This window comes from Danio rerio, chromosome 17 (genome assembly GCF_049306965.1).
Source record: "Danio rerio strain Tuebingen ecotype United States chromosome 17, GRCz12tu, whole genome shotgun sequence".
Classification (NCBI taxonomy): domain Eukaryota; kingdom Metazoa; phylum Chordata; class Actinopteri; order Cypriniformes; family Danionidae; genus Danio; species Danio rerio.
Genome location: NC_133192.1, coordinates 54,197,501 through 54,212,500, shown reverse-complemented (window position 1 = coordinate 54,212,500; position 15,000 = coordinate 54,197,501). Strand labels below are relative to the sequence as shown.

Here is a 15,000-nt window from a genome sequence, read left to right as displayed (position 1 = left end):
TATATATATATGTTAAATTGTTTAATACTTATTTATTAAATATTTATTTTTTACTTATACTGTATGTAGTTTCAAATGAAATTATTCCTCCTTGTTGCTTTTATTACTATTACCAATAATAATAATAATAATAATAATAATAATATTAATAATAATATTAATATTAATAATAATAATAATAATAATATATAACACTACTACTACTACTACTACTAATATATAATATTAATATTAATAATAAATACTACTACTACTACTACTACTAATAATAATAATATATACTACTACTAATATGTATGTATGTATGTATGTATGTATGTATGTATGTATATATATATATATATATATATATATATATATATAATACTAATAATAATATTAATAATAGTAATAATAATAATATACTACTACTACTACTACTACTAATAATAATAATAATAATAATATTAATATAAAATACTACTACTAATAATAAATATATTAACTTTTTGGTTTCATTTTAGAGCTGCTGCAAACTCCAGTCAAAACCATCGCTCATCAGTGCAAAAGGCGGAGTTGGACAGTTCCATTTTAGTGCGGAGTGACAAATTTACAATAGCTAAAGATTTCTGTAAATCATCAACATTAAATTACATTTAGATTTTGACTTACACCCGCTACATGTTTTCAATGGAGTTTTTTTTTCTTTGCTGCTATCTTTGTGGTCTCTGGCCAGAGGGAGGCTAAGCCTTCCCCAGCCTTGCACACGCTCCGCCTATGTATAACTATTTAAATCTTCAAATGACTCCTTCTGTAACTAAATTTAAACTGTATTAATACAGCATTTTATTTCAGTGGAACTATCTGTCAAAATCTGTTATGCAGTCAAAACTAATACTGTAGCTTAATTATAAGTGATTTGATATAACAGTGAAAAGCTGTATGCCGTAATTGACTGTTGTCTGGTTTGTCTCCTTTGACGCAGGTTCGGGAGTAGAGAAGATGATGTAGACATCTGCGGCCTGATTCAGTTCAAATAACCCTCAAGAGACTGCAAAAGACATTTCACTTTGATCATGGATCCTCATTCTCTATCTCTCTGGCAGTGACTCAGCAAGGCATGATGAAATTGGGAGGTTTAATAAAGTCTGCAGCCATTTTAATTCCAGCACATCCAGATGGCACCACATTCGTGACCCTGGACTACAAAACCAGTCTGTATGCAATCTAAATTTGCCATAATTATGTTGCTAGCACACATTGTTATTCTTTAGGTGAACAATTAACCCATGCCAGTTATTCCACTGGAAAAAAAAAAAAAGTTTGTTTTGGTAATCTTTAATCAAAGTCTGACCTAATGATTTGATGGCTTAATTGACACAGCATTTTTCCCCCCATAGACTTCCATTCAAGCTTTTAGGACTCTTGACAGCTTAATTACAGGTAAATACATTACACATGCCGATTTGTTCAAATTATAATATCTGCCATGACATGAAGATGATTGTAGCTTCCTTATTTCACCTGTAAAAAAGGAAAATCTTATCAAATTGCTCTATTTTTGTCTTAGCACCACTCTTTTATTACTGTAATGGAAAGCTAGTGTTTCCATGTAGGCGGCAGATGCTTCATTGCTTCCACAAAAGATTAGTCATTTATAAAAGGGGGATATGCAGGGTTATACTTGCTTGACAAACAACAGAAACAACTCTTTTGAACGTTTGTATTTAAAAGTAAATAATAAATCCTGAACATTTTATTGCTTGTGTTGTACTGAAATTATTCACAGGAGGGTTAATAATTCTGTATCAACTTTAATCACAGTTCACTTTAGATTTACCTACATTTTTTTGAAAGCTGCTGTACAGGAAGTCTTGTTTTATAAGTTAAGTTTCATTAAAAGCAAATAAATGACATTCTATATTTAATGATACTACAGTGTTACACATTTACAGAAAAAAGGAGACAGAATCCATTAGTAATCAACAGAAGACTGCATTTGTAGATTGCGCTTATTGAATCATCAATGCTACACTTTCAACTTAACTTCGTCTTCTGGTCCTTCTCTCAGTCAGGTTATGGCTAGTCTTCAGGCTGAAGGGTCTTCTGGCGGGTCATGATCTTGTAGGCTTTCTGTCTCAAGCAGCTGTCTGAAGTCAGACGACGAGCCGTTTCTCTCAGCTCTTCAAGGCTGGTTGAGGAAGCTCCACGAGAGGAGGCAAATGACTGAGAGTGTTTCACTGCGCATAGGAAAAAACAGGGCAGAGCATCATTATATACGTCCTCATTTGTAAGTCGCTTTGGATAAAAGCGTCTGCTAAATGACTAAATCTAAATGTAAATGTAAATGAAAAATGTAAATGTAACCTTTAAAAATAGAACAGCTGTGGTATATACATACTATATATATATATATATATATATATATATATATATATATATATATATATATATATATATGTATATATATATATATATATATATATATATATATATATATATATATATATATACAGTTGATGTCAGAATTATTAGCCCCCTTTAGATTTTTTTTTTTTTTTATATTTCCCAAATGATTTTTAACAGAGCAATGAAATTTTCACAGTATGTCTGATAATATTTTTTCTTCTGGAGAAAGTCTCATTTGTTTTATTTCGGCAAGAATAAAATCAGTTTTTAATTTTTTTAAACACCCTTTTTGGGACTAAATTATTAGCCCCTTTAAGCTAATTTTAGTTTTTTCCGACAGTCTACAGAACAAACCATTGATATAGAATAACTTGCCTAATTACCCTAACCTGCCTAGTTAACCTCATTAACCTAGTGAAGCCTTTAAATGTCACTTTAAGCTGTACAGAAGTGTCTTGAAAAAATATCTAGTCAAATATTATTTACTGTCATCATGGCAAATATAAAATAAATCAGTTATTAGAAATGAGTTATTAAAACTATTATGCTTAGAAATGTGCTGAAACAATCTTCCATCCATTAAACAGAAATTGGGTAAAAAAAAAATAAACAGGGGCGCTAATAATTTTGACTTCAACTGTATATATATATATATATAAGTATAAAGTGTAAGTTAGAAATATTACCCCCCTGAATTATTAGCCCCCGTTTATTTATTTTTTTCCACAATTTCTGTTTAACGTAAAACAATTTTTTTCAACACATTTCCAAACATAAAAATTTTAATATGATGACAGTAAATAAAATTTGCCTAGATATTTTGCAAAACACTGTTAAACATAATTTGGGAAATATTTAAAAAAGGGGAAAAATTTAAAAGGGAGGCTAATCATTTTGACACTGTCTGTGTACTTATATAATTTTTTTTTTTTAATTTTTAAAAAGTTTTTCCAAATGATGTTTAACAGGGCAAGGAAATTTTCACAGCATGTCTGATAATATTTTTCTCTTCTGGAGAAAGTCTTATTTGTTTTATTTCGGCAAGAATAAAAGCAGTTATTAATTTTTTAAATACCATTTTAAGGTCAATATCATTAGCCTCTTTAAGGATTTTTTTTCCCCGATAGTCTACAGAACAAACCATTATTACACAATAACTTGCCTAATTACCCTAACCTGTGTAATTAACCTAATTAACCTAGTTAAGCCTTTAAATGTCACTTTAAGCTGTATAGAACTTTCACATAAAATGTATTTACTGTCATCATGGCAAAGATAAAAAAATCAATTATTAGAAATGAGTTATTAAAACTATTGTAATTAGAAATTTGCTGAAAAAAAATCTGTTAAACAGAAATTGGAGGAAAAATAAGCATGGGCTTGAATAATTCAAGGGGGATAATAATTATGACTTCAATTATGTGCATATATATATATATATATATATATATATATATATATATATATATATATATATATATATATATATATATAAATCATCCACCATAATTTTCTGGCTCAGAAGTATTGGTTCAGGCACCGCTTTGGCACTGGTATCGTTTTAAAAGTATCGATTTGGCACCAGTTTCAAAATAACCCCAAACGATACCCAACCCTACTCTTTAGAAGCTTTTTTAGAGTGTATTTACTCAAGTCTTACTGAAGTTCTGTCAATAAATGATGGACTTTAAAAAATCAGCTTTATAGGACGTTACCTCGAACATCACTTTTCAAAGATATAATTTGATTGTGATTGTGCATATAGAATGTGTAAATGTATAATTTAATTGTGTGTTCATCCATGTAAGACTTACACCAATGATGTCTGGAGGCTCGTCTCTGGACACGACAGCTTTTGATCCGTCGAGCAGCAGCTTTATGCAGATACACTGCATTCTTCATTATAGATGGCAACTTGGCCTCAATCTCGGCAGCACAGATACATTCCTCAAAGAACTCTGAGAGAACAAGACCCAAAAATCAGTTCATACAGAGTTGACTAAAGCCATTTCATTTTGATCTAGATTTTTTAAAATAATAAAATAATTTATTAAATAAAATCAAACTATGGATATGAAGAGAAAAAAAAAACGCTTTTTATCCAGTTTAAGTTATGCAAAACATTATATGTCATGTAAAGACGATATATTTTGTAGTCTGGGTGTTTGTGACTCTGGTTTGTTGTGAGATTAATTCTCAAATCTGAATATATATATACACACACACACACACACACACACACACACATACACACATATATATATATATATATATATATATATATATATATATATATATATATATATATATATATATATATATATATATATATATATATATATATATATATATATAGCCCCCCCCCCCCCCATTTCAGTTTAATGGAGAGATGATTTTTTTCACATTTCTAAACATAATATTTTTAATAACTCATATCTAATAACTGATTTATTTTATCTTCGCCATGACGAGAGTAAATAATATTTGACTAGATATTCTTCAAGACACTTCTATACAGCTTAAAGTGACATTTGAAGCTTAACTAGGTTATTTAGGGTAACTAGGCAGGTTAGGGTAATTAGGTAATAATTTTAAACCTTAAAATAGTGTTTAAAAAAATAAAAACTGCTTTTATTCTAGCCTAAATAAAACAAACAAGACTTTCTTTAGAAGAAAAAATAAATAAACAAGTGTGTCTCTGTAGAGTATGCAAGCTACGGGACATACTGTACTATTTACTCAATTCACACCCTTTACTTACTTATTAAAACCCTTTTACTGAATCTTCTCTACATGAGGGTTGGTCTTGTGCATCCCCCATGTTTATAGCTTGTTTACACTTTTTACATGGATTTGCTATTCTAATCAAGTTCACGTTTAATGTGCAAGGTATTGTGGGCAATAGTAGCAATTAGAATACGGACAGTTCAACACGTCAGTGGAAGAAAGTCGTTTATAAAGCTTTAAAACAACATCAGGGAGAGTAAATGATGAGTTTTTGGGGTGAACTATCAATTTAAAACCATTCCTGGTGGTTTAAAAAATTTATTAAACTCACAGCTGAAGTCAGAATTATTCGCCCCCCTGTTTATTTTTTTCCCCAATTTCTGTTTAACGGAGAGAAGATTTTTTCAACACATTTCTAATCATAATAGTTTTAATAACTCATCTCTAATAACTGATTTATTTTATTTTTGTATGATGACAGTAAATAATATTTGACTAGATATTTTTCAAGACACTTCTATACAGCTTAAAGTGACATTTAAAGGCTTAACTAGGTTAATTAGGTTACTAGGCAGGTTAGGGTAATTAGGCAAGTTATTGTATATCGATTTGTTCTGTAGACTATTGAAAACACACATAGCTTAAAGGGGCTAATAATTTTGAGCTTAAATGGTGTTTAATAAATTAAAACTGCTTTAATTCTAGCCAAAATAAAACTAATAAGACATTCTCCAAAAGAAAAAAATATTATCAGAAATACTGTGAAAATGTCCTTGCTCTGTTAAACATCATTTGGAAAAAAGAAAAAAATAAAATTCAAAGGGGGGCTAATAATTCTAACGTCAGCTGTATACATTCATTATATAAACTTATAAAACTATTAAAGTAGATTAAACTTTTAACACTGCCTCTACATATATACCGATCAAGTCAATCTCACAAAAAACGTTGATTGTTGAAACAAATTGAATATCTGATTTGTAAAAAAAAAAAAAAAAAAAAAAAAAATAGGTAACACTTTACAATAAGGTTCATTAGTTAATGCATTTACTAACATGAACTAATCCTGAACAACACATGTACAGCATTTATTAATCATAATTGAACATTTACTAATGCATTATTAACATCCACGTTCATGCTTGTTAACATTAGTTAATGCACCATGAGTTAACATGAACTAACAATGAACAACTGTATTTTCATTAACTGACGCCTGTTTCACATCGCAAGCGTCAGCAGCGCGTGAGCAGAGCGTGAGCAGCGCGTATGTTGAGCAGAAGCAGCACGCAGGCGTTTGCCTTTCACACAAGCTGCGTCTGCAGCGTGCAGCTCTTCGGCAGCTGCTGCAGAGATCAACCTATCTCTGTCTATTCTATCTAGTTACCCATGTCTCTCTATATACAAATACACTTTTTAAACTTTTCATCTGCAGCAAGGCAAATTTTATAGATCAAATAGTACTGTATGCTTCTCAAGCTCTATAGTAGTGTCTACAGTCAGAAGACTGTGATATATTGTCATTTGTTTTTTGATTGTCAGGTTGCTGTAGGCCTAGTTATAATAATATTTATACAATATAGTTATAATGATATTTATACATGATCAAACTAGTGTTGCTTTCTCCGCTTCAATGATGTCCAGCGGCAGAATAACAGCTCGTTAATTCCTGCTCGTGCAGAGGATGAGACGGACAAAATTTATTAATGCATGCCATTCTTTTACTTATTTTCGTGTTGTCAGGGTAACAATGCAAACAGCTCCCGGAAGGAATAACTCAAGTGAACATAAAACAAAGCCGATTAAAACTTTCTTGCTATGCTTGAGCTGCAAACAGGCCCGTGCAGAGACCGTCAAAAGGGCATGTGCAGGATCATTTTTTTGAAGAGCGGGGGGGTGGGGGGTGATGGGGGTTGTTGTTGTCGCGCGCGTACTGAAGAGCAGTGTTGTCGCGCGCGTTCTGATGAGCTGTGTTGTCGCGCGCGTACTGTAAAGTGGGGGAGGGGGGGTTGAACACGCGTACTCAAGAGCAGTGTTGTCCTGCGCCTACTGAAGGGCGGGACGGAGGGTGTGTCGCGTCGCGGGGGCACTTTTGATCATTTTGGAAGGGCACTTTGTATCCAAGACTAAAAAGGGCATGTGCACTGCACAGGTTGAGCCCTATGTGTGCACGTGTCTGTCGCACTACACTACCCACAATACACTTCGCTATGGACTACAACTCCCGTAAATATTCTATTTCCCCTCTCCTGAAACACTAGCGTGCAACTTAAGCAAAACTGATATTACAATTGTTTTACATTTGGTTTTGAAGTTCGGGCATGAATAAATGTTTGTTGCCGTTTTTAATCGTTTAAGTTCATTTGATTGACTATATATAAATCATTTGACATTAATAACTCATTTATTGGGTAAAACTGCTACTTTTTACTGTCATTCAATGTGTTTTGGTCATTATCAATGCACTGTCACTTTAGTTGAGCGTGAACAGCGTGGCAAAAATAAACCCAGCGCCGAAACTATCGATGCGCTGTTGCTGCGTGCGGTATGAAAGCTCTAAACTGTTAACATGGACGCCGAAAACAGCCGTAACATTAACTAGCATGAACAAATACAGTAGTCAGGCCCGGCCCTAACCAATCTGGCATGCTAGGCAAGATTTCAGGTCGCGCCCCGTCATCACATCGCAGTAAATTCCACTGCTAGTGTAAAGTCACAAGAAACTAAACAGCTTTTTAATCGACTACTACAAGCTGGGAAAACGTCAGATATGCCAATGCAATTAACGTTATTGCTGAATAGATCTAATATTTACACATTTGCTTGAGGAAGGAGTGATGGGGGTAGTTACATCTCCGCCCTTCCATAACATTAGCTGACGTAAAAACTAACAGATAGCACTATGGCTATTTATTGATTTGGTCAACGTTGGGATGTAAAAAATATGGGACAACAAATAGCGTCAAATGATAGAATACATAGCAAACATTAGAAAATATTGACAATAAAATAAAAGGTTTAGCCTATTAAAATCAATGGACTATACAGAAATTAAATAAAGCTATAAAATCTACTTCACTTTTAATTGCATTTGCATATTGATTAAAGTTACTAGTTTTTTAGTGAAGAGCAGCAAATGAATCTCTCATTGTGTTTTGTTTGATAGCAGAGGTGTTAATGTAAAAATGCACAGATCTATAATGAAGCATTCGACTACTTTAGTAACTGTTTGTGCTTGTTTAAGGGAAAATTAGTTGTGCCTAAAATAAAACACGCATGATGGCTTAAAAAAAAAAAAAAAAAAAAAAAAAAAACGAAAAAAATAAGCACTTTTCCGACGGTCCCTTACAGAGAGCTCCACTCAGCGCGAGCTCAAACAGAGCAGTGCTCGTAATGTCGAGCAAAAATAGAAAAAGACAGCTGTGAAACGTAACCAGCTTTGTCTTTTTGTAGGAAACACACTTTAGATCTTTTTCGGGTAAGAGGTTTTTGAGTTATTGCCATCTATCCAGGGGCGGACTGGCCATCTAGCAATTCTGGCAAATGCCAGAAGGGCCAGACCAATTTTTAAAATGTGGGCCGGTCAGTTATTTTTTTTATATGTATTGTTTTTAAGTGCAGACAGCTTTTATCTCTTGCTAGATGTGATATTATGATGATGATGAAAATAATAATAATAAAAAATGTTAAGCATTTGGCCCAATCGGCAATTGCCACTTAGTTTCAAGATGGGCGACCCAATCCGAGGTTAATCAAAATCTGGCAAGAATGCATATTATTTCACCAATTGTACACCAAAGTAAATAGTGAATGTGCGTGTCCGTGGGTGGGGCTATATCGGTGTGATAATTTGTGTCGGTGTGGTTATTTGTGTGGCAGTGACAGGGCTGAATTTTCGTCCCAGTCCGCTCCTGCATCTGTCTCTAAATGTGTCAGGAATTTCGAAAACAAAACCAACCTAACCGCTCTCATTTCTGGCGTCCCCCTGGATGTACAGCGCCCTTAGCATTTGCCTATACCAGGGGTCGGCAACCCAAAATGTTGAAAGAGCCATATTGGACCAAAAAAAACAAAAAACAAATATGTCTGGAGCCACAAAAAAATGTAAAGCCTTATATAAGCCTTATAATAAAGGATACACATGCTGTATGTATCTATATTAGCTATATTAGCCTACTATCAAAATGACTAAGCTGGCTACAAATACATAATGAGCCTTCATGATTAAATAGCCACTAAAATCAGGTGGTTGGTGTTTATTTTGTTGTCATTAAAACACTTCAGCACAGACTCTTGTCTTTTAGTGTTATTAATTTGATCATTTCTTCTTGCGGCCCATCAGAGTTCACATACCTGCATAAAAGCGCATTGAATATCGGTCACATCACAGGCGATTGAGTATGCTGGCACTGAATTAATGTCCTTGGTTTGCTGATCGGTGATGTTACCTACTATTTTAATAGCCCTTTCCTTCACTGTCTTAGTGGAGAAAGGTATATCTTTATTTTTTTGTATTATCTTGGTTTTGTTTTTAAAGTTTGCAAATAGGTGTTCTAATATGTCATACCATCTTTGAACGGTTTTCCATGCTTTATTATCTCCTGGTTTGTTTACAACAGCCACCTGCCTGGCATCCCGCCCTGCTGATAGAAACGTGTGTCGCAGGCTATGACGCAAATCTTCGTTGACAGAAATGTTGAAATTAAATATTAATTCTACACACTTTGACAGCATTTGAAAACGTTAAAAATGTTTGTCCTCCTATAGAAATCATATTAAAACAAAAAATATATTAACCTCCCCCATCTTTTTGCATTTTCAAACATTTTTGAAAAAGCTCCAGGGAGCCACAAGGGCGGCGCTAAAGAGCCGCATGTGGCTCTAGAGCCGCAAGTTGCTGACCCCTGGCCTATACTGCCTATGCCACGGGCCGGCCCTGACAGTAGTAAATGTATTGTTTATTGTTTGTTCCCGTTAGTAAATGCATTAATTAACATTAACTAATAAACCTTATTGTAAAATGTGACCAAAAAATAAAATAAATAAATATGAACAGAACATCTATTCCAGCATGTTGTTATAAATAGATGACCACAGAGTACAACATTAACCAGAATATCACCTGGAATCTTCCAAATAACTATGTACTAACTAGCAAAGTGAAATAAACTTCATATTTACATTGAAGCAGTCAACTTTTCATTCATAAATGTGCATAAATGTAATTGGGAAACCTACAATTTCGAATTTTTCTAACTATCGATAATTCTTACATGTTGTCCTGAATCTGCATAAAAAAAGTATTATCTCTACAAAAAAAACAGGAATACATTTTTGTCTAGTTTCCCAATCTTCGACCTGCATATTGTAAATAATGTTCTGTATTTTATCTATTTCAGTATGTTCATAGTTGTTGCGAGCTGTTTTCTAGTTTGGCGTCGCAAATAAAAAATAATAGTAATAATAATAAACTCAATATTATTTAAAGCTTGGCTGGTGTAATGTACTCACTGCGCAGTTGGCTGACGTCTCCTTTCATTCGTTCATTCCTCTCGCGGCTGCGTTCTATTGTATTTAGACCCTGCTCTAGATCTTGAAGAGCCTCCTCAGCCAGTTTCAGCCTACGCTCCAGTTCCACGCGAGACTCCATCTCTGCCTGATACACACAAACAACATACAATGCGCAGAAGAAGGAGACAGTCCAGTCATGGGTGTTTATAGAACTTCAATACTTTTGTCTATCACTGAGACATTATATAAGATCATCCAGAGATGGAGAAGAGGTAATCTGGTAATGTATGGAGCTAATAATATGCCAAAACAATCTATATTTGAATTGTGGTCATTTGAATTCTCGACAGTTGTAATTTTATACACCTGAATTTGTATATGCCGGTAAAAAAAATTTAATTTGAATTTCCTGATTTGAATTTGAATTTCATAACTGGGATTTTGAACCAGTGGCGGAGCCAGAGGGGTGTCCCCTGACATCTGATTGGCCACCCCAGGTGCCACCCCAACATTTTATTTGCTGCTGGCAGTTCCTGAAGCTGATTGGCATCTCATTTGTCTAAAGACGTTACTGATTTTTGCCGGCATGCCCGGCAACGCACAAGCAGTGTTGCCAGATTGGGCGGTTTTGATTTAGATTGTTTTTGCATTTCGGCGGGTTTTGGATAGTTTTTGGGCTGTAATCAGTCAACTATATCTGTTTACACTCCGCTCAAGCTATCTTTAAATCAAAGACGAGCCGAAAATAAGATCATTGTTTCAAGACGAATAATAATACATCATAACATAATACTTGAAATATGTTTTATAGTTTAGCATAAGGTTTGTTTGCTTAGGAACCTTTATTATCCGCTCTGTAAGTTAATGAGGCACCGACGACATGAGTTAACTTAATGAGAAAGAGAACAGTTCGCTCTTTAGACAGTTAACGCTATACTTAATCTATGCTAGTATTACATGCACATTCCATGTATGCAAGTTATTATGTTTAATTTACAATGCTCAAATATTTTGCTAATATGGGAAAGTGATGTTAGGCTAGCTGTTTGTGAGTTACATTTATTTGAAATGGATTAGCCACCTCATATACTTTGATTTTATGATGCTGATTTAGATGTGCAGGTATGATAATGGATATTTTTAATTAGGATATATGTGTTTCTAACTGGATCAGATGTAACCAGACTGTACTATTTTTGCACAGGGACAATTAAACATGAAAAGAAAGGGTGAAATACCAGACTTCTTAATAAAGAAGCACAAACAGGAGGCAGATCAGGTTCAAACATACCCTAGCCTTTGCACTGGATCCCACAGCAGCTCCATACCTGAGACTAGTGAGAGTCAGAGTGGTCAGACTTCAGGTCCACCAGCAGGTCAGAGCATATACTGGGCATTTACATGTTTCATATTTTGAATTATATGTTGCTAATGAAAATAGATTTTAGTTTTCTAAACACTTTTGTGTGTGTGTGTGTGTGTGTGTGTGTGTGTGTGTGTGTGTGTGTGTGTGTGTGTGTGTGTGTGTGTGTGTGTGCGTGCGTGTGTGTGTGTACGTGGACCCCCTAAAATAGTAGTGTCCACCCCCTGGCCACCCCATGTAAAAAATTCTAGCTCCGCCACTGTATTGAACATCTGAAATGGAAGACAACTGAAATATTCAAGGCTGATTATCAGCATTGAAATGCTGCCTCGTTTAAATATCATCTATTCACATCTTAGATGTCATAATAAGCCTTACATTTATATTTATTTTAATGATCAGATTTTTCCATATAATTAAAAATATTGCATTATTTTTGGCTGAAATAAATAAAAACAAAAAAGTCCAATGGGTGGCGTCAAATCTCCATCTTTGTCACTGAGCTGTTCATTCAGATTCGTTCGAATCGGCTCATTTGTAAATGAATTACGTGACTCACTATGAATGACTCGCTCACAGACTTCTTGTTAACCTCGCTTGTTAAGTGTTTAAAAAATGGTAACAACATAAGAGGTGTTAACAAGTCTATATTGTTGTAAACAGTGTACAGGGAAAGCCACTTGATGAGTTTTCAACATGTTTGTTTTACGTGACTTAAAACCGAAAGCAGCCTTCCCCACACTGAAAGCTAAAATATATGAGTTTAATTTTAAATTAGGCTATGTGTAAATAATAATGATAATAAAAAAACATTTATTTTTTACCTATTTCCAGACCACCCCAAACTCCAAGCCTCATAATTTGCACCCTGTAATTTGTTTATAACTGGTGGCCAACCCTGTTCCTGGAGAGCCACCTTCCTGCAGATTTCAGTTGCAACCCATATCAAACACACCTGAATCAATAATTAGGACCTGAACACCACGTGATAATTACAGGCAGGTGTGTTTGATATGGGTTGCAACTGAAATCTGCAGGAAGGTGGCTCTCCAGGAACAGGGTTGGCCACCTCTGGTCTATAACTATGAATCAAGCAGAGGTGATCGTCTACTCTTCCCTGTTAAACACCCTGACCTACTTTCTGTTGAATCTGAATTTCACCATCTGAAATTCTGGTTTTGAACTTAAGGATAGTGAATTTGATGTTCTAAATTTCTTCAACTTGAAAATTTTAAACTATTTTTACAAAGTGGATATCTGCAGACTACTCTCGAACACACAAAAAAGTTTGAAAATACGCCTATATAAAATTCAGCTGTGAAAAAATCAGTTTTTCAGCTCAGCTCAAATTTCAGATGTTCAATATTAAAGTTATGAAATTCAAATTCAAATTAAGAAATTCAAATTCAAAACAATTTTTACCGGCATATACAAATTTGCAAATTTATTAAATTATTATTATTATTGTTCAATTATTATTATTATTATAATTATTATTATTCAAATGAACACAATTCAAATTCAGATTGTTTTGGCATTGTATTAGCTCCATAACAACGCTGTTAAAATACTATAGCACAGTATTTAGGAATCTTTGCACAGCAAAGGAGCACAGAATTATACATTTTTAAAAATGTGCATTTACATTAACTGTTTAATGCGACAACATCTTTACATTGAATTCTGATCAGAAACAAGCTCATTTTAGGGGCTTATAAAGGGGTTCTATTATGCTTTTTCACATTTTTTAATCTGTTAGTCAGTGTGTCAATGTTTGTGCATTGAAAAAATAGATCTTAAAAGTGAAACGGTTTTATAAATAAATCTATTTAAAAAAACTGCAACAAATGACTCAATGAAGCCGAGCCATTTGTGCCAGTCTGGGGAGAAATAACAAGTATTGTTATAATGTAAAAGAAAAATGTGAGCAAAACATTTCAAAACACAAAGAATGTTAAAGTACAGGCAAAAAAAACAGCTCTTTAAAAATTAGTATAGGACCCATTTAAATTAAATGGGTAAAAATGACTTGAACAGATAATCCAGTTTTTTGCTTCTACCACTGTTTGGTGATTTCATGAAGCAGTTTCGCATTCTTCTGAACTAATTTCATATCTTGATTATGTTGTGATCAGGGCTTAATTTGTAATTTGTAAACAAGCCAGATCCGGCACCTCTGAAATCTGATCCGGCACTTCATTTTATCGATCCCCCTCCTCACACTCCCCCTGCTCTTCACTTTCGTCTGCGCCCCCCATCCCCTCCCAAGAATCATCTGCAACCCTGATCTAATCCGGGACCTCTCAATTTATAAATTAGCACTGGTTGTGATGATCAAAATGTCAGGGTCAAGCGCCTTTTAGATACATTCTTTTTCTTTGTAAATGTGTCCAGGACTGATGAACTACACAAGTGCATTTTGAATTTCACTATTTAGGTTTCCTCATTAGCGTTGGTGCACTTCTTCACATACAACGGTTGGATAATGAAACTGAAACGCCTGGTTTTAGACCACAATAATTCATTGGCATGGTGTAGAGCCTCCTTTTGCTGCCAATGCGGCATCAAGTTGTCTTGGGAATGACAGATTCAAGTTCTGCACAGTGGCCAAAGGGATTCTGAATCATGGCTAGGTCACTGTGCTAGAAGAAAACATTTCCTGATTTGCTTCTCCAAAACACCCCAAAGTGGCTCAATAATGTTTGGATCTGGTGACTGCGCAGACCATAGGAGATGTTCAACTTTACTGTCATGTGCACAAGGTGCTTGTTTAATTCTGCAGTAAGTCGGGCAGTTGAGTTTTATGTTTTTTTTTTTTTTGAATCACAACCGTTTTAGCTTCACTTGCAGTTATTTTTGTTGACTGTGGTTCATCCTTCTTGCTGATATGCTAACATTACCCTGGATATTGTGCCTCTTAATACACAAAGACTTGTTGTCTTGGTCGCAGATGCATCAATGAGATGCACATCAACATTTTGTCATCTTTTGAACTGATATGTCACCCATAA

At 34.2% G+C, this 15,000-nt stretch overlaps 2 protein-coding genes across 7 annotated transcripts in view; one reads left to right on the top strand and one right to left on the bottom strand.

The window, feature by feature from the left end:
• ccdc177 (coiled-coil domain containing 177) overlaps positions 1-2,259 on the top strand; it is a 12,160-nt gene extending 9,901 nt beyond the window's left edge. For 2 of the 5 annotated variants that reach the window (XR_012392923.1, XR_012392921.1), the window contains exons 3-4: positions 965-1,197; positions 1,380-1,736. Coding sequence is in view for 1 of the 5 variants with exons in the window: in XM_073927666.1 (XP_073783767.1) it covers positions 965-1,019 (55 nt within the window). In the remaining 4 variants the exon portion in view is untranslated. Of the gene's footprint in view, positions 1-964; positions 1,737-2,050 lie in introns of those variants that run through there. The other 3 variants (XR_012392920.1, XM_073927666.1, XR_012392922.1) reach the window with 2 other exon arrangements.
• Positions 1,778-15,000, bottom strand: part of plekhd1 (pleckstrin homology domain containing, family D (with coiled-coil domains) member 1) — a 41,793-nt gene continuing 28,570 nt past the window's right edge. For both annotated transcript variants that reach the window (XM_073927680.1, XM_073927681.1), the window contains 3 exons: positions 10,627-10,771; positions 4,203-4,346; positions 1,778-2,219 (listed from right to left, as the gene is read on the bottom strand). In XM_073927680.1, coding sequence (XP_073783781.1) covers positions 2,062-2,219; positions 4,203-4,346; positions 10,627-10,771 — 447 coding nt within the window. In that variant the 3' untranslated portion in view covers positions 1,778-2,061. The remainder of the gene's footprint in view (positions 2,220-4,202; positions 4,347-10,626; positions 10,772-15,000) is intronic.